General features: G+C 35.8%; 1 protein-coding gene across 1 annotated transcript in view; it reads right to left on the bottom strand.

Annotated features, from left to right (window-relative positions):
• Positions 1 to 21,434, bottom strand: part of MIPOL1 (mirror-image polydactyly 1) — a 354,221-nt gene that overhangs the window by 209,997 nt on the left and 122,790 nt on the right. The window contains exon 9 of the mRNA XM_004376497.1: positions 20,940 to 21,047. Within this exon, the coding sequence (XP_004376554.1) occupies positions 20,940 to 21,047 (108 nt within the window). The remainder of the gene's footprint in view (positions 1 to 20,939; positions 21,048 to 21,434) is intronic.

Below are 21,434 nucleotides of genomic sequence, written 5' to 3' on the forward strand. Positions count from 1 at the left end.
GTTTCCCATAGTAATTTGTTATTCCTTCTATAACAGAGTTTATAGTTGTTTCACCTGAACCTCATTCAGTTTTTATTGTGTCTCGATGAACCTGATGAACTTCCACAGGCTTTGATGACTTGGCTATACCTGCTGCTGTAATCCATGGAGCCACCCTTCAGTGTAATTGTTCATTTCAGAGAGCCTATAACGAATGCTGCCATAGTAGTTCCCCATCTGGTATGCAAGGACTGTAAACCTGGTATAGCTGAAATTCTTGCTTGTAAAGAAAGGCACTCTCTCAAGAAAAAAAAAAAAAAATTACTGTGAAGAAAATAAAGCCTGGCATGGGAATGTAATGCTGTTAGCAGGATCTCTCTCCATTTCCCTTGCTCAGAGTTAACTACATGTATTCTTTATGCACTGGATCCTTTCTCTTTTCACTTCTAAATGGCTGCTTCATAACTTCATATAGCCCATGACCCAACAGCAGCCAACCTGACTCCAAGTCTATCTCGTGATCATTTGGCACAGCATTCAAACCTAACTGGCCCATTCCCTCTTAGTTTCCCAATTTCAAATTATTAAAGGAGTCTGATTTACCGGTCTCTTTGAGTCAGACCACACAGATCAAGGTCAAAACTAGCTTTGGGCCAGATAACCATACATTAGATTTCTTATAGAGAGAGAACGGGTGAGAAATGGGCAACTGAATTTTTTTTTTATTATTTTTATTGTGCTTTATAAGTAAAAGTTCACAGCTCAAGTTAATTTCTCATTCAAAAATTTATAAACATATTGTTTTGTGACATTTGTTACAATCTCCACAATGTGACAGCACACTCTCCCCTTCTACCCTGCTTCCCTGTGTCCATTCATCCAGTTCCTGTCCCTTCCTGCCTTCTCATCTTTTTGGACAGGAGTTGCCCATTTGGTCTCATATATTTGATTGAACTAAGAAACACGTTCCTCACGTGTTATTTTTTGTTCTACAGGTCTGTCTAATCTTTGTCTGAAAAGGAGGCTTTGGGAACGGTTTTAGTTCTGAGTTAGCAGCGTGTCCCCAGGCCATAGTTTATGGAGTTCCTCCAGTTTCTGTGAGACCAAAATAAATCTGGTCTTTTTTCATGAATTTGAATTCTGTTCTACATTTTTCTCCTGCTCTATCTGGGACTCTCTGTTGTGATCTATCAGAGTGATCATTGGTGGTAGTTGGGCACCATCTATTTCTTTTGGTCTCAGGTTGGTGGAGTCTCTGGTTCATCTGGTGCTTTAGTCCTTTGGGCTAATATTTTCCATGTGTGTTCAGATTTCTTCATTCTCTTTTGCTTCAGATGGGATGGGACGAACGGATGTATCTTAGATGGCTGCTCACAAGCTTTTAAGACCCAAGACGCTACTCACCAAAGTGAGAGGTAGAACATTTTCTTTACAAACTGTTCTGCCAATTGACCTAGATGTCCCCCGAGACTATGGTCCCTATTGCCCAGCCACAGTTACTCGGTCCTGCAGTGTTTGGATGTGTCTAGGAAGTTTCTATGATTTTGCTGTGGTCCAATTGTGCTGTCTTCCTCTATATTGTGTGTTGTCCTTCTGTTTACCAAAGTTGACATTTGTCTACTATGTACTTGGTGATTTCGCCTCCCACTCCCTTCTCCACCCTTGTAACCTTTTCTTGAGTTCTTATAATAGCGGTCTCATACAATATTTGTCCTTTTGTGACTGACTGATTTCCCTCAGCATAATGCCCTCCACATTTATCCATGTTGTGAGATATTTTGTGGATTCATCATTGCTCTTTATCATTGTATAGTATTTCACCATGTGTATGTACCATAATTTGCTTACCCATTCATCTGTTGATGGGCATTTAGGCTGTTTCCATCTTTTTGCTATTGTGAATACTGCTGCAATGAACATGGGTGTGCATATGTCTATTCGTGTGACAGCTCTTATTTCTCTAGGATATATTCCTAGGAGTAGGATTGCTGGATTGTATGGTATTTCTATTTCTAGTTTTTTAAGGAAGCGCCATATCATTTTCCAAAGTGGCTGAACCATTTTGTATTCCCACCAGCAGTGCATAAGAGTTCCAATCTCCCCACAACCTCTCCAACACTTGTTATTTTTTGGATTAGTGCCAGCATTGCTGGGGTGAGATGGTATCTCAATGTAGTTTTGATTTGCATTTCTCTAATGGCTAATGATTATGAGTATTTCTTCACATGTCTGTTAGCTGCCTGAATGTCTTCTTTGGTGAAGTGTCTGTTCATACCGTTTGTCCATTTTTTAATTGGATTGTCTTTTTGTTGTTGAGGTTTTGCAGTATCTTGAAGATTTTAGAGATTAGACCCTTGTCGGATACAGGGTAGCCAAAAATTTTTTCCCGGTAGGTAGGTTCTCTTTTACTATTTTGATGAAGTCTTTTGATGAGCGTAAGTGTTTGATTTTTAGGAGCTCCCTGTTATCTAGTTTCTCTTCTGGTGTTTATGCATTGTTAGTTTTGGTTTATATCCTATTTACGCTGTATATTAAGGCCACTAGCATTGTTTCTATTCTTTCTTTCATGATTGTTATCGTTTCAGATTTTATATTTAGGTCTTTGACCCATTTTGAGTTAGTTTTTATGTATGGTGTGAGGTATGGATCTTGTTTCATTTTTTTACAGATAGAAATCCAATTATGCCAGCACCATTTGTTAAAGAGACTGTCTTTTCCTCATTTAATGGCCTTTGGCCCTTTGTCAAATATCAGCTGCTCACAAATGGATGGGTTTACATCTGGGTTCTCAGCTCTGTTCCATTGGTCTATGCGGGGGTAAATGAATTTGACCAGACAATGAACAATGTCTGCTACATGCCTCCTTCTTTAAAAACAAATCTTCAATGATACATTCAGAATGTTACACTCTAGCCCTGGCACTTTTTCTTGATAACTGAGATCCTCAAAAAAATAATCTATATATTTTTTCACTTTTAAAACTTCCCATTTACTCTCCAACTCTCCGGAGTGAAGGCTTCACCACAACCATTTCACTGAAACTGCAATGACAAAATTACCACTTGTTCTTCTAACTCTGAAACCATATGGACACTTTTGATATTTGACTTCTCTGAAGCATTTGACACTGTTAGCCACTCCTTCCATGAAATTTTATCCTATTCTGTATTCTGTGATAACACAACCTCTTGGTCATCTTTCTGACTATTCCTTCTCAGTTTGTTGTATCACAAATTTGTGTGTGTGTGTGTGTACCACATAAATACTGTAATTCACTCTTGTTCCATCCTTCTCTTATTTCTCTTCTTCTAAACCTGACTTCTGAATATTCTCATAGACTTCCATGGTTTGACATACAATCTGTACAAGATCTGGTATCATTCTCCCCCTTCTCAAACTAATTTTCTGCCACTATACTTCCCACTGTATGAAAGAGTATATACAATGGTACTTATCAAAGTTTTATTTATAATACCGAAAAACTGTAAATAATCAAATGCCCTAAAATAATTAACTGTTGTGTAATTTACCTATTGTGTATCAATGCACTGGGATCCTACACAGTCAATAAAAGGATGATGTGGATCTCTATTTACAGATACAGAAAGATCTTCATGACAGATTGGTAAGTTCTCCACTTTTGTTTAAAACATATTCATAACCATATAGAGAAAAAAGCCTGGAATCATTAGCTTCAATTTATATATGTGCCCATTTCTGAAACAATCATCGCGGCCAAGAGAATTTGACATTCTGATTGGTTAGGCCTGAGATCAGAGTATTATCACCTTCAACCAAGGCACACTGGAGAATAGAGGAACGTTGGTTTCTTACAGGAAAACCAAGGTTATAAAACCTGATAATAGGTAAATAAATTCTGAGCAGCAAAATTACTGCTGAGCAGCACTATTACATTAGATAAATGGGAAAAAAAAGTTGTGCTGATACATATAAGAGAAAAAGTAGACTTTAAGGTTTAACACTTTAAACACTCCCAAGAAGAATATTATGTAATGATGGAATCTACAACCCAAGAAGATATAATAGTCATAAACATTTATGTAGCTAACAATAGAGCAGCTAGATGTTTAAAGCAAACAATTCTAGAAATATGAGAAAGTGATAAAACACAATAGCAACAGCCTTTAATATTCTTCTTTCAGAATCTGACAAATAGACTCAATAAAAAACAGTAAAGATATGGGGTATTTGAATAATGTCAGTTTAATTGAATATACATTGAAACTTGCACTCTGTGAACAAAAAAAAGTAATGTTTTCTTAAGTCACTAAACTTTAAAATCTGGATTTACTTGGCAAAAAAGAAAATGTTAATACATTTTAAAATATGGGAAATTAAATCATATTCTCTAAAAGAGCCTGGATCAAACAAAAAATCAAAACAGAAACAAACTATTTAATAAAATAGTTGAAAAAAATTCAACACTTGATCCCCCTAAAATTAAAAGACACAGTTAGAATTACAGTTAGAGTAAAAAGCACAGCCTTGTGACTTTATTATTTAAAAAAAAAGACTAAAGTGAGCTAATTAACTTAAAAAATTAATAACAAAGTAAACAAAAAAAGTAACAGAGAGAATAAGGTCAAAAGGTAAGTAGAAATTTTAAGAAGTTGAAAGAATAAATAAAACAAAAACTTATTATTGAAAGAAATAAAATGGGATAAACCCAAGGCAAGACTGAATAGAGAGAAAAAAGAGAGAAAGCAAATATAAGCAATAATATGGATGTGGTATGGTAACACAGAGATATAGAAATTTTAAAACTATGAGATTATCTATAGAATTCTATGATTCCAAATTTGATAAATCAGAAGAAATGGGGTGATTTCTATACAGACGATCAAAACTGGCTTAAGAAGTAGAAAAACTAGATGAACATACTGAAACAAGTAAAAAAATAATTTAGAATTCACTGTTACAAAAAGGCACCAAGACGATATGGTTTTAAAACTAATTCTATTTAACACTTAAGGCAAAATAATTCTAAAACTATTTAAAGGTCTAGAAATTCATGTCATTCATTAAGCTAGTAACTTTAATATCAAAACTGATACAGTCAAAACAATCTTGAAAAAGAAGAATCAAGTTGCAGGACTCATAGGTTTCAATTTCAATACCTAATACAAAGCTATCATAAACAAGACAACGTGGTACTGGCATAAAAACAGACATACAGGTTAACTAAATAGAATTGAGAGTACAGAGCTAAACCCTCACCTTTACGGCCAATTGATTTTGTGTGTGTGTGTGATTTACGTGAAAGTTTACAGAGTAAGTTAGTTTCTCATTCAAAAATTTATACACAAAGTGTTTCCTGGCATTGGCTGCAATCATTATGCCAGCACTCTCCCCCTTCCCCCTTCCACCCCAGGTTTACCATGTCCATTTGTCCAGTTTTCCTGTTCCCTCCTGCGTTCTCATCTTTGTTGTCCATATGATCTCATATACTTGACTGATCTAAGAAGCATGTTCCTAACGTGTGTTATTGTTTGTCTTATTGGCTTGCCTAATCTTTGGCTGTAAGGTGAATTTCAGGAGAGTCTTCAATTCTGAGTTAGAAGGGTGTCCGGGGTCATAGTCTCTGGGGTGCCTCCAATCTCTGTCAGTCCAGTAAGTCTGGTCTTTTTTGTGAATTTGATCATTTGTTCTACATTCTTCTCCCGCTCTATTTGGCACCCTCTGTTGTAATCCCAGTCAGAGCATCTGGTAGTGGTAGCCGGGCACCATCTAGTTCTTCTGGTATCGGTTGTGTAGGCTTTGGTTCATGTAGTCCATTAGTACATTGGACTAATTGCTCCCTTAGGTCTTTGGTTTTTTTTTTTTCCCTCTCCTTTGCTCCAGACTAGAAGAGACGAATACGTGTATCTTAGACGGCACTCACAAGCTTTTAAGACCCCAGATGCTACTCACCAAAATAGGATGTAGAACATTGTCTTTAAGAACTATGCTGTGCCAATTGACATAGATGTCCCTCGAGTCTATGGTCCTTTGCCTTTCAGCCTGGGAACTTCATCCAGAGAGGTGTTTAGTTATGTCTAAGAGGTTTCCCTGACTGTGCCACTTGTGTGGTATGCTCTGTTGTCTAAATTAATACATGAGGAGCATCTACAGTCATGTATTTAGTCGGTAATTTCCACTTATGAATATGCACCTGCTGATGGGTGTGGTCCCTTACCCCCTCCCTCACCTCTTGGCATATCTATCTATCTATCCATTTATAGATTACTATTTGTTGATTCTATTGTTGCAGGATTGTCTATGCTATAGTAGTTACCATAGTTGTCCTTTATTCCTGCGCTCCTCTCGGTGTCCTCTCTTGCCTTGGTCATGTTGTGTTGACTTCTCCCATATTGTGTATTGCCTTTCCCTTCGCCAATATTAACACTATAGTAGATAGTGTCAACTATCTCTTTGGTAATTTTTCCTCCCTCCCCCTCCCATCCCTAGTAACCATCAAAGAGTCTTTTTTTTTTCCTGTGTAAATCTTTTGTTATTACTTTATAAAAGCAGTCTCATACAATATTGGTGTTGTTTGTGATTGACTTATTTCACTCAGCACAATGCCCTCCAGATTCATTCATGTTATGATGTGTTAGAGTTAAAACTATAAAAACTCCTAAAAGAAAACATAGGTGTAAATCTCTGTGACTTTGGATTATGCAAAGCTACGGAGATCGATACCAAAGCATAAGCGATAAAAGAAAAAATAAATTGGGTATTATCAAAATTAAAAACTTTTGTGCATCAAAGGACACAATAAAAAAATGAAAAGACAACCCACAGAATGAAAAAAAAATTTTTTTCAAATCATATCCCTGTCAAGGGGCTTGTATCCAAAATAATAAAGAACCATTTGAATTCAACAATAAAAAGACAACTACTTCAAAAATGGACAAAGGATTTGAATATACATTTCTCCAAAGCCTATATATGAATGACCACAAGCATATGAGAAGATGCTCAATATGATAAGTGATTAGGGAAATGCAAATCAAAAACACAATGAGCTATCACTCCACACCCACCAGGATGGTTATAATAAAAAAGACAGAAAATAATAAGTGTTAATGAGGATGTGGAGAAATTTGGAACCCTCATACATTGCTGGTGAGAATATAAAACAGTGCAGTCACTTTGGAAAACAGTTTGGCAGTTCCTCAAAATGCTAAACATAGAGTTACCATATGACTCAGCAATTCCACTCCTAGGTACATACGCAAGAAAAATGATAACACATGTCCACACAAAAATTTGTACATGAATGTTCATGGCAGTATTATTCATAATAGGTAAAAGTGAAAGCAACTTAAATGTCCATCATCTTCATGAATCTATAAACAAAATATGTTATATCCATACAATAAATATATTGCATCAATAAAAATGAAGAAAGTACTGATACATGCCACAACATGGATGAACCCTGAAAACATGTATGATTCTATTTATATAAAACAGAAATGAATAGGCAAATCCACAGCAATATAAAGTAGATTAGTGGTTGCTTGGGGGTTGGCGGGGGGTGGGAGTGAATGCTAATCTGTATGAGATTTCTTTTGTGGGGTGTTGAAAATGTTCTAAAATTAGATTGTGGTAATGGTTAAACAACCCTGTAAATATATTAAAAACTACTGAACTGTATACTTTAAAATGGGTGAATTTATGTAATGTAAAATATATCTTAACAAAGCTATAAAATAAAATTTAAAAAATCATGGGACAAAGAACCAAAAAACAAATAGAAAAAACACGAACACATTGTCATATTCCATGAGCATATGGGGGAAAAAAAAAAAAGTTTAAACTCCCTAATAAGAGAAATACCAAAACAAACAAATCTCTGATATAGTATAAAAAATAAGACTCTACGTCAACTTCATTTATGCTCAATAGTGTGAACTTTGGAGCCAGACTTTTACCAGACTGTCTGGGTTCAGCCATAACACTGGTCAAGTTAGTTAACCCATGTTCCTCAGTATCTTCATTTATAAACGGAAATAGTTGTATCATCTGTCTCATAGTGTCAGTTTGAAGTTGAAATGATTTAATACATGAAAAACATTTAAGAAAGTGCCTGGCACTTAACAAGTGCTATATGAGGGCAGACTATTATAACCACAATACAAAAAAATTTCAGGAAACAATGACAAATCAAATCTGACAGTATATAAAAAATTAATACACCTGAACAGATACTATTTCTTCAAAGAATTTTCAACATCAAGAACTCAGTATAGTTTTTTACATTCACTAATAAAAACTTTTAGAAAATAGTTCTAGAAGGAAACTACTTATACATGACAAAAGATCTTTATCAAAATCCAACAGCAGAAGTTCTGCTTCTGCCTAGAATGTATAAAGCCGGAATTAGTGTCACTTCCACCTTAACAACAAGGAAAGCCTAATATACTACAAAGTCATAATTTTTCTCAAGTCTATTAGATAGTTAAGGTCACAGGGCAACCAAGTAGTCTGCATTTCAAGAAAATATAAGCCTGTCCAAGGATAAATGGGGTGCATGGACTAGGTCACCTAGGGCAGAGCATGGGAGGAAGAGGTGTCAGCCACCATACAGTCAGGTAAGCAATCAGCTAAGATTTTAAGAAACTGCCAAAGGCCAAGTGTGTACTAGTGTGACAGTAAAGAACTCCAGGGGACCCTTGACACAAGGGGAATTGGCACTCACTCGTTGGCTCTTTTTCAGATCTCTACTTGTGCCAACGAGAAATATCAAGGGCAGGATAAGAGACTAGAGACAGCTTCCCTCAGTGGTGCAGGCATATGGGGTAAAGGATTGGTTGCTGCTCTAGAAAAGGAGCAAAATCTTCACCACCACTGTCCAGACCCTTCTGTAAATAGAAACAAATGCCTACATGAGTGAGAGCGGGGCAGCAAAATCCCTAGAACACCCACTGCAGCTTGGAGAACAGTGCCCATTGCCATCAAGTTGATTCCCATGTGTTACAGAGTAGAACTGTTGTTCCATAGGGTTTTCTTGGCTGTAATCTTTATGGAAGCAGTTCACCAGGCCTTTCTTCCGTGGAGCCAATGGGTGGGTTCAAGCTACCAACCTTTAGGTTAGCAGCTGATCATAAACTGCTTGTGCTACCCAGGCTCATTAGAAAAAACCCTCTATCCTTGGGTGAGCAGCAGGCAAAAGACCTGGGTCCTGGTTCCTATTTCAATACCACTGGATATATTCTACCCCTGGGGGCTGCTGGTGCTGTGGAGTTGGTTCCAACTCATAGCAACCCTATGTACAACAGAACGAAACACTGCCCACCACTGGGCGAGGGGCAGGAAAATCTCTCCTGAACAAGACCTGCCACAGCTACAAGGCAGATTATGGCTGTCATGGGAAGGAATGCAGAGAAAACCCCACTCCCAAGGCCCAATCACCCACTTAAGGAGTCTAGGATTGAAGAAGAGAACTCTCTGGCCCCCAACACCAGCCTGTAAAACAGCATTCTAGTGCTGGGAGAAGGGCAAGGTTGTAAAGTGAGCCACCCTGTAAGGCATAAGAATATACAGTCAACTGAAAGCCAGAGATGAACCACGAACAGTGAGAAAAATCCACCAGCACCTGAGCTTCCACCCTAAGCTTAAGGCACTAGCAAACCGTTACGAAAGCAATTTGAAACCTGTGATGCACTGATAGTAACCAGTGCAACAACAAAAAAAAATTCAGCTCAACTCCTGAATGGATCAACTCAATGCTCACACAAATGGCCTGATAGAAGAACTGCTGTTCTACTCACAACATCCAGCACAATAAAAATTTATGAGACACATAAAGCAGCAGCCAAAACTCAAACCAAAAAATTTGTCAAAAAACAAAGCAATAATAAAACTAGACTCACAGATGACCCATATATTGGAACTAACAAACTGAGATTTTAAAATATGAAGGTAAGTATAAAATCCCATGGTAAATGTCAAACTAATTGGTGAAATGTTGAATCCATTCCCACTAAAATTTGGTAAAAGACAGGCATACCTGCTATTGTAGTTCCTATTCAGAATTTGGTAGGTCTAGTAGTAATGAGAAAGAAAGGGAGATATTAAATGTTTCTTTATATATCTTAGCATTTTTTTCACTGGCTATGGTGAACATGTATACTTTTTAAAATAATTTTTCTTTTCAAATAATTAAAAACTCTTAAGAACTAGCAAAAATAGTACCGGAAGTTCCTGTATAGTCTTCATCCATCTTCTTCTAATGATGATGACTTATTACGTACCAGAGCACATTGTCAAAACCATGAAATTGACATTGGTACAATACTATAAACTCAGGTAAAGACATTATTTTGATTTCATCTGTTTTCATATGCATGCTTCTTTCTTTCTTCTTTTTATCTCTCTCCTCTGTCCCCCTTTTCTCCTCCCTCCCTCTCTTGTTTATAGTTCTATGACATGTTACCATTATCCTGATAAGAATACAGAACAGTTCCATCATCACAAAGAAACTCCCTCATGTTCCCCTTTAATAGTCATACTTTTCCCCTAAACCTAACTCTAAAAACCACGGATCTGTTCTCTATTATTATAATTTTGTCACTTTAAGAGAGTTACACAAATGGTAAACTGTCATATGTATTACAGTTTACAAATAGATTGCACATACATTTTATCAACTGAATCTAACAATATCCCTGCTCTCATTATTTTACAGATGTGGAAAATGATACTCAGAGAAGTTAAGTGATTTTTCCCAAGGCCACACACCTAGTAAAATGGACAGTCAAAATTTTTAATTTAAAATCTATTTCCAGAGTTATCTATTAGGAAATAATCCAAAGTCATACCCCAATGACAGCAAAAGGGTGGTATCATCTAGATATAACAAAGTGAGTGCATTAACATGGTTCCTACAGAAAAAGGCTACTAATTCATTCCAATAGAGGATTTTATTATAAAAATTATAAATTTTTATCAAGTACAATGAATAATTGATATTTATCCAGTCCTTTACAAGAGTTTATACTGTAGCGACCTCTAAGCAGCAAATGACAAAATGAACAAACAGAAAGATCTACAAATATTTTTTAAGCCAATAGTGAAAGACTAGAATTCCTGACATACTGTTCAATTCATGAGCCAACAAACTTTAGCACAAAATTGAAATCTTTCTAGAGTTTTAGTTGGGCAAAGGAATTGATTATCCCTTTCATGTATGAATCAAAAAAATTTGTTTTTCATTTTTTATATAATGTTTTTTCATTAATGGAATGCATGTTGATTCACTGTGTGTGGATTTTTGGTAGGTAGAATGGATTTTGAATATTATGTGGGACTTGTATGTCCCTCTGGACTCTGGGGGCTAGGAGTATGTGGGACACATATGTCCCTCTAGACTCTGCATCATCTTCTAGATCCCTGGACAAGTGCATACAATGTATGGCACCTAAAAATTAGGTATTCACACGAATATGGAATCACCAAGGGAAACACAACTTCCAAGTAACATAAGGAACCTGGAAATATACTTACAAGGCTTTTCTCATGGTACAAGAGACAAAAGCTTTGTACAATTGCACTTCCAGGATGCAACACCTCATACAATATCCTGTAAAAACAGTAATTTGCTACACACGCCCATTTCTCCCCTTTCAAAGAGTTATGCAGGTTCCTGCCTGGTGGCAGCATGTGCTAAAAATGATGAAGCAATTTCCCAAGAAACCTGAAAGGTGGAAAATGTAGGTGGGTGAACGTATATCCCATTACTCATGAAAGCATTTGAAGACAATATTACACAAGAATAATTTCATGTCCTCCATGTCTTGAACATAGTAGATACTCAATAAATGTCTGCTGACTTCAATTAGGTTAGATTAAAATGATTTTTTTATTTAAAGAATTACAGATTGTGTTACGATTTCAACAATATGCTGAATTCCAAGGGAATAGAGAGATGAAAAAGCTATGATCCCTATGTTCAAAAAGCTTATAATTTAGAAAAGATGACATGCAAACAATCAATGCTGGAGACAAAATAAAAAGTAACAAACAGATATATATAAATAATATTCTGGGGTAAATTAATTAACTGTGGAAACCATGGAACATTTCAAAGATAGGAATTTGAATTCAACCTTGAAGAACAAAGCAAAGGTCAGTCTAAAATAAAGTTATAAAAGAAGCACAGAAGAAAGGAAAGAACATGACACATTTAGGAAACTTTAAGTTGTGGAGGTATCTGGAGTTTAGCAAGACAAGAGAAGGAGAAACAGTTTTTAAAAAAAGGCCCAAGCTAAAACTACAGTGTGGAGTCCTAAATTCCATACTTAGGAGGTTTGGCCATTATTCCATAGGCAATAGGAAGCAACTGAAGATTTTTATTTATATACCATTACTTCACTCTTGCTCTTTACAGTTACTTGCTCTCTGTATATTTAAGGTATTTTCCTCCTTATTGCTCTCAGCATATTTAAGATATTATTTCATTACTGCTGTTGAGAACGCAGTGAGTCTAATTCCTTTGTAAATGATACGACTTTTCTATCTAGTTGTTTTTAAGCGCTTTTCTTTAATGTCACTGTTCTGCAGGTTGTTTAATTTATTCTTCTTGGGATTCAATTGAGAGTCCTAGACTTGAGGTTCGGTGTCCTCTTGATAATTCCAGAAGATTTTTGGTAATTATTTCTTTGTATCTTGCCTTTTCCCATTTCCCTATATTATCTCCTTCTGGAACTCTGAGTAGATTTATTTTAGATATTTTCATTCTATCTTTCATGTCTTTTAACATCTCTTTTATAGTTTTCAGTTTTTGTCTCTCTGGGCTGCATTTCCATGCTTGCTTTAGATACATCTTCCTAATACTTTCTTTAATTGAATGAAATTTGCTGCTCAATCTATTTGTTGTATGTTCAATGTTAGTTATTTTAAATTTCCAGAAGTGGAACCTAGTTATTTTTTCCATATCTGCTTGATTGCTTTTATAGTTTCCTTGCTCGTACTTTCAAGCCTCTCTTTTTCTTCAGATATTAAACACACCTGTTATATTCTGTGTGGGATAATTAAAATATCTGAACTGTTTGCTGAACTACATGATCTGCTGCCTTATGTTTTTGCTGACTTTCATTAGAAGTAACTTTTTCTCTTATGTGTTTTCTGATTTATTTTTCTGTTAGCTCAAGGTCCTTGACATTATTATCTATAAGAATTATTTGAGGTCTAATGTGAAGGCAATGATCCCTGATGGCCTGCACTGGTTAAAGCATTCAGCTGCTAACTGAAAGGTTGACGGTTCAAACCCACCAGCTGCTCCACGGGAGAAAGATGCAGCAATCTGCTTCCATAAAAATTTACAGCCTTGAAAATCCCAAAGGGCAGTTCAGCTCTGTCCTATATGGTTCCTATGAGTTGGAATCAACTTGATGGCAATGAGTTTTTAATGTTAAGGCAATTTGCTGTGGTCACCTGTTTGTGGGCCCCTCCAGGGCACTGAACACTTTAAATTAAATCCTCAGCTTTTAGAACCACACAAGTAGCAAGAACACAAACTACCTGTGTGCTTCTAATATTGCCTGAAAGCTGGCCTGTGGGTTATGAATTCTCAGAGAAGATTCCCCCACTGCACAGTCAAGAAAGTCAAGTTCCCTCGTCTTCTATTGTATGAAGTGCTTGCCTCTTGTTCACTCGAACACTAATTTTGTGACCATGTAAGATACCAAGTTTAGGAGAGGATCTCCCATTACACTTCCTGGCTTAAATAGGCTTTTGGTTCTATCTCCCGCCTTCCTTCCCCTGTGCAGCCATCAAAATGAAAGCTCAAATTCACCAAGGTTTGACAAATACAGTCAGGATGAAAGATGGCTCCAAACATTCACTTTTTTCCCATATTTGTTTTATTTTTTCCATTTCTACTTTGCTTTGGACCTCTGCACATTCCTTATTTTTTTGTCTACTCAGTAATGTGTTTTAAAATAATCTCAAAATATAAATTTTAGCCATCCTTTTTCAGTGTTTTGATTAGGAAGGTCATTCATACTGCCGGAAATGCAATACTTACTGAAGGTTGTTGGGCAGAGGAGTGTTACTTGGGTTTTAGAAAGATAGATATATGCAGTGTGACAACTGATCAGAGAAGTGAGAAACTGAGGACTGAAAAATTAGTTAGGACAGTACTATTAGAATCTAGATCATCAACATGACACAGGGCAGAGACAGGATAATAAAAACAGGAGAAAGAAAAAGGAAAGAAATCACTGTTGTAGAAATGACAGGATTGGATACCAAATCAGTGTGTGGTGGGTGAAAGGATATCAAGATTATGCCAATTATTTTAGCCTACATGTCTAAGAGGATGGTAGTGCCATTAATTAATATATCTAACCGATCAATTTGGTGTAAATAATAGAAAGCTACTAAGAATGATTTAAAAATATTGGGTTTTACATGCTTTCCGGGGACATCTAGGTCAACTGGAATAACGAAGTTTATTAAGAAAATGTTCTGCATCCTACTTTGGTGAGTGGCGTCTGGGGTCTTAAAAGCTTACAAGCTGCCATCTAAGATGCATCAATTGGTCCCAACCATCTGGAGTAAAGGAGAATGAAGAACACCAAAGACACAAGGAAAGTAGTAGCCCAAGAGACAGAAAGGGCCACACAGACCAGAGACTTCATCAGCCTGAGACCAGAAGAACTGGATGGTGCCCGGCTACCACCAAGAACTTCCCTGATAGGTAACACAACAGAGAGTCCTTGATGGAGCAGAGGAAAGGTGGGATGCAGAACTCAAATTTCTAGTAAAAAGACCAGACTTAATGGTCCATCTGAGACTGGAGGAACCCCAGAAAGCATGGCACCCGGACTCTCTGTCAACCCAGAACTTAAACAATTTCTGAGGCCAACTCTTCAGACAAAGACTGTGCTGGACTGTGGGACATAAAATGATACTCATGAAGAGTGTGATTCTTAGCTCAAATAGATACATGAGACTAAATGGGCAGCTTCCGTCTGGAGGTGAGATGAGAAGGCAGAGAGGGTTAGGAGCTGGTTGAATGGACATGGGGAAGCAGAAAGGAGGAGTGTGCTGTCACAGTATAGGGAGAGCAATTAGGGTCACATAACAATATATGCATAAATTTTTGTATGACAGACTAACCTGAATTGTAAACTTTCACTTAAACTACAATAATAAAAAATATATATATATGTGTATATATATATATAGGGTTTTGTATTTCTCACCAGAAAAGGAAGTCCAGATGTAAGTACTTAACATTTGTGTACTAGCTCCCTGTCTAAGGTGCTCAATGATAGGGCTAGTTTCTCTACACTTCTCTTGGCTTTTTCTTCATGGCTGCTGCAGATTCAGGCAGAGGTAAGTGTTCAAGGAAGTAAGAAGGGAGAAGGAATGGTGCAAGCTGATTTTGTCCTTATATCAGGAAAACAAACTTTTCCAGACATCCCTGCTCCTTCCCTCGCTACTGTAGACTCCTCCTTAAGTCTCACTGGCAAAAAGAAAGGCTGAGGAAGTATTTAACGTTTTCAGCTTCTATAGCAAAGGCATCATATGCATGCAAAAGCTGGACAATGATTAAGGAAGACCAAAGAAGAATTGATGTCTTTGATTATGGTGTTGGCAAAGAATACTGAATACACCACAGACTGCCAGAAGAATGAACAAATCTGTCTTGGAAGAAGTACACCCAGAAGGCTCCTTAGAAGCGAGGATGGTTTGTCTCGTGTACTTTGTACATGTTACAGGAGGGACCAGTCCCTGGAGAAAAACATCATGTTTTGCAAAGTAGAGGGCCAGCGAAAGAGAGGAAGACCCTCAACCAGATGGACTGACACAGAGGCTGCAACGATGGGCTCAAGCACAGCAATGACTGTGAGGATGGTGCAGGACCAGGCAGTGTTTTGTTCTGTTGTACACAGGGTCGCTATGAGTCAGAACCAACTCGACGGCATCTAACAACAACATAGCAAAAGCAAGCAAAGTAAAAGATAATTGGGAAAAAGTGTTAAGTTATATAGTTAATACTGTCTGACTCAGTTTATGACTTCTTCTCAGGGAGAAAGCAAGACTTAGGGAGTCAAATTAGTGATTTGGTTTTACGTGTGCTGAGGTTAATAAGATATTAAGATATACAAGTGGAGGGGCAGGCATGGCAGTTATTGGGACCTAAATGACAGGTGATGCCATAGGAATAGACGAGATTGAGAAGAGACAAGCCTAGAATAAAAGAAAAAGGGATTAATCACACAGCCCCAGAAACATTTATATTTTCGGAAGAGGTAGAAAAGGAGGCATCAGCAATCAAGAATAAAGAAGAACAATCAAAAGATGAGAAAAATGATGAGGATACAGCAACACAGAACGATAGGAAAGTGTTTCAAGAGGGAGGGAGCCAACAAGATTGCAATGTGTTACAGTTAGGTTTATTGGGATCTTGGGTAGGATGATGAATGATAGGTTTTACAGGATTTAATGATCAGAAGTCGCTTATAATCTAAGAAAGAATAGTTTTCAACAGAATGTCAGTGGAGAAGTCTGATTGAAGGAGGTTAAAGATTGTGTGATAAGGAAGGTAAATGAGTAAATATTATAAAATACATATCACAAAAATCTTGGAAAGACATCTACTAAATATGAACCATTACTGGTCATACTAGTAGACCAAGAGCCTCAACCTCTAGATAATAACTATAAGCAAGAATTCCCACACATATATCAAAGCTCATTAAAAAATGAAAATAAATGAAAAAAGGAAAGAAAGTCAAGGCATATTAAATTTCTTATTAAGTCTGATGCTTGCATATTTATGGATAATCTAAATTTACCCTGAAAACATTAAATGTCTAAAAATTGTTTTCTTCAAAAAATCCTATTTCTTAACATAACTGGATACAACTTATCTTAAATAAAAAAAGAATTAGTTTTCTTTTTTTAAGTAACTCTCAGGGTATATACTGTTGTCAGCGTAAATTCAGTCCCTCATTCTACGTGTACCACTGTAGTTTATTTGTCAGTATGGAAAATTTCAAGCATATAAAGGTTAAGGAAACAGTGTCATGTCTAGCAAATTTCTAATTTTATGCTACTACAAAAACAAGATGAACACACAACTAAAAATGCCAAAATGACCATGCAATTTTGTTAAATACATACTTAACAAACTGGAATTTTTGCTGGAATTTTTATTTAGGTCACAATTTAAATGGAAAGAGCCATATGACAGAGCACATGACATATGTCCCCTATAGTTGATAATAAATTATTACACATTATAGAAACTGTCTTTGTAAGTATACATTTAAAAAAATTCTTTTACTTGATTTTATTCATAAAATAGTGAAGTCTATGGATGTAATTTAAAAATAATCACAGCAATCCATAGCTCTTTACTTTCTCATTTATTGTTCTGGTCTATTTTATAAAATCAAGAGAAAAGAAGAGAGAGAAGGTATATTAAATAATAACAAACTTACTATAAGCTCACCACTGAGAAGTTCAAAATGAAACTAAACACATTTTATCAAAAAAAACAAAAGCTTGACTTCTACCAAACCTCACACTTTTTGGACAGATTAAAAAGATTTTCCACATCTAAATGTCACCATTTCCCTCAATTTTGGAGGATAATTCTGGCTTAGGGAATATATACTGCCAATTCCACGACAGTCCTCTGTAATCTGCGGCAAACAAATAATTTAAGACCACAAAGTACAAGGCAATCTCCTTGGTAACACATCTTTTCTTACTGTACAATAACAACAATGAATCTTTTCTGGTTCCCACAGAGATGTGTGTGTGTACCCACACACACACACACACACACACTTTTCTTTTCTCTCTTTTTGGCTAGTGAGAATGTAAGCTCCTTAAGGGCAGAGATCACTTCTAATATTTCTTTTTTTCTCTCGCAGTGGTTAACGTAGTACCAAAATTAAAATCCTTGTCAAATTAAAACTAAATTACCATGCAAAAGTCTGGACTCATTGGCAGTAAGTTTAGGTCACAATTGCACAGAACTGAAAGGGAATGAGAGTGTAAAATATTCAAAACATTGCAAAAAAAAAAAAAAGTCAGCGTGACTAGCCTCCACAGCAAAGAAATCAAAAGAGAAAGCAGTAAAAGAAATCAGAGTTAGGTAGGTTGAGATCACATGGAACTTTACAGGTCATAATAGCAGATTTCAATTTTATTCTGTGTGATGAAAGAAAGTCATGGCAGGCTTTGAGAAGATATGAGCTGATTTTAAACTATAACTTTGCTATGTGGAGAGAGACACTTGGCTGGTGTCAAATGTGGAAACGTCAAGGCCATGCATGAAGCTACTGTAGCGGTTGAGGTGGGAAATATTAGTGGCTTGGGTTAGGCATGTAGCAATACAAAAACCGAAATGCGACTGGAACCAAGACATGTTTTAAAGGTAGAGTTAATGGGACTTGCTGATGTGGGTTGTGAGGGAAAACAAGGATGAAGGGTATATTTCCTAAAATGAAAAAGACTGGGTGAGGAACAAAATCAAGGGGCCAAGGATTATAAAAAATTAGAATTCTGTTCTAGACCTGTTAAGTATGAGATATCTTCTAAATATCCAAATGGAAATGATAAATAGCCAATTGGATATACAAATCTCAAGCTCAGGGGAGAGAGTAGGATTGGAAATTTTAGAGTCATCAGCATAGGGATGGTATTTAGAGCCACAAGACTGGTGGAAATCACCTAGGAAGTGAGTGAAGGTAGAGAAATTAAAAGGTAAAGTTTAGAGCTCATCTTCGTTACTTAAAAAAAAGTTTAGTTGACTATTAAGAAAAATTCTACAGTATCATTTGTATTACTAAGAATATAAAAACTATTGTTCTAGGGATATTAATCATGAAAATATTTAATACAGATAAACTATATTATCTATCATCTTAAGACTATATAAATGACAAAATAAAGAATGTTTCATAAATTTTAGGTTTGCAGAATTTTGGGAGATATTAAATTTTAATTTAAAAGGTTTACATTGTAATATATTACGATAGCTCTTCCATTTCAAGGGTAAATGTTTCACAATATAATAAAAATATTGTGAAGTATTTAACATTTAAAACTGATTCTGAAGTCTATGGAGATAGGGAATGTGAGATTGTGCTGGGCCTTTTAGTTGGTGAATGGGCTTTGTCAACAACCAGTACTGGTATCTCACCGCAGATTTGTTTTCTATTCATCATGCCTTAGGCAATAACTTGGAAGAAGAAAAAAATTATCAATAAAAAAATACACATTGAGTGAGTGAAAAAACTTTAATGAAAGTTGAAAATCTAGCTAACTGGCAATGTGAATATTGAGACTTGAAGAAACATGTGATTCAAATAAACAACACATCATTCTTTTGAATATTAACGTCCCGTATTTTTATGCAAGTAACGTGTACCTTATGCGACTTGTTTGCGGGCCACGCCCCTCCCATGAGGTATTTTCTAAGCAAGCTATGCTCATTTTTTTTTTTTACAGCAACATGTGGAAGACAATTGGCATAGTGGTGCTTGGGAAGGTACCTCATGGGGGAAGGGTGCAGCCAGGAAATAAACAGACAGTGCATATTATCTGCATAAAAATACAGTACTTGAAATTGGGAATCACAAAGATCTTAGGGTAAATGCCTTGCAAAAGTCAAGAGTCAGAAAATACAAGCAATAGCCATGAAACGTCAAATTATATTTTTTAGTAATATAATTTCAACTCAGGACAACTGTAATTAGTACTGACATTTCACCACAGTTAATACAAATAATAATTTATTGGAAGGTTCAATAAGATGTTCATCATGTTTTGACAATCAAACTAAATTTTCTGAATTATTCTCCAAATAATTAAAATAAAATCAATTTAGTTTTCAAAGACTGATATACACAGACATTCAAAAATTCTAGTTTACCCATAATTTTCGATTTGTCTGTATCTTTGTTCGTTCTGTGCAAAACAACCAAGACACACTCTCAGGGTATATAATTTAGGTGGACAGTTTTACATTTGTGTTTATTAAACGACCTAAAGACATATCACTGTCTTCCAGTAGGTTAACTATCTCAAACAGGAAAACAGACTTTCATAAAAGATTTTTTTTTAACAAGGAAAATTATATCTTTATTTTCCTCTCCAGACCTATTTAAGGGATCAGAATGGCTTGAGTTAATAAAAAACAATTAGAAATAAAGAAACAACAAAAAAGAGCAAACAAGAGTATTTGATTCTACAGTTATTCACTCATGCATGTATTTATCAATGAAGCATTCACTGAGTACCTACTATGTCCCAGGAACTATGCTAGGAACTGAGGCAAACAAAAAAAGGTAATGGAAAGTCAAAAGCATCTTAAAAACATAATTAATAAAATCGAAATCATAGCCTTTTTTTGGTGCGTATGCTTATTGGATCTATATTACAATGAGATATAACTTCTTACCATGAACATAAACTTCATTCTTTTCAAGTTCTAATACAACATATTATCTTTGGTAATGTATTTTGTTAAAAGTAACACGCTAAGCACTCCTTCAATTCACACACCCTTTTCAAGGAGTATCAGTTCTGTGGGTTACTGATAATACAAGTCATTTTTTAAATAATTGTAACAAACATGTTGGAAAGAAAAGGCCCGAGATTTTTTTTTTCTTCTTTAAGTGTGGTCATTTTTAATTAACTCTAAAAGGTAATAATACATTATAAAAACAAAAATAGAATGAACATGTGCCAAATCATGGTACCACCACTCAAAATTCAGAAAATATGTTGTTTTCATGTCCACACACACGAAATAAAATAATACGATAACAGAAGGGTGCTGTATCTGTGTTTAAAGAAGGAGTTGTTGGCAAACACCAAAGCTCACTTCTGCTGAAATGTACACAACTGATATATGCAGCACAGAAAGCTGGCACCAAGGGCTTACAACCTTAATTTGCCTGCAAGAAGGAACAGAGATTTACCTTCAGAGCACGTTCTTGATTGTTTTCAGCAGTCAGATGTCTCATGTTGTTTGCTGAAGTCTGGTTCTGCTCTTTCAAATGATGAAGCTCCTGCTCTAGCCGTTTGCACTGCCACAGGGGAAGAATCCCATTAAGTAAAGGAGTTATAGAATTTTTTTTCACCAAGCCACATGAATTAACATAAATAATACCACTGTATTCTCTAAAAGACAAGGTATTTTTTGTAACAAGAATATTAAGTTGAAAGTAATGCTGAACACAAACAAAATAAAAATATATTACTCTGAGTAATTGAGTAATATAGTACTCTGGGAATTCAACTGCAATTTTCAGTTAGCCTTTTATTAAACTAAACATTACTAGATAAATAACAAAATACTTATTTTTATAAAATCAAGGCAACAAAGATATAAAATATTTCCTTCATTAACTAGTTTTCAATGTATATCTGTTGTCTGAATATAAAAAAGTAATCATACTTTCTAAAAATCAATT

This window comes from Trichechus manatus, unplaced genomic scaffold (genome assembly GCF_000243295.1).
Source record: "Trichechus manatus latirostris isolate Lorelei unplaced genomic scaffold, TriManLat1.0 scaffold00043, whole genome shotgun sequence".
In the NCBI taxonomy this organism is placed as follows: Eukaryota; Metazoa; Chordata; class Mammalia; order Sirenia; family Trichechidae; genus Trichechus; species Trichechus manatus.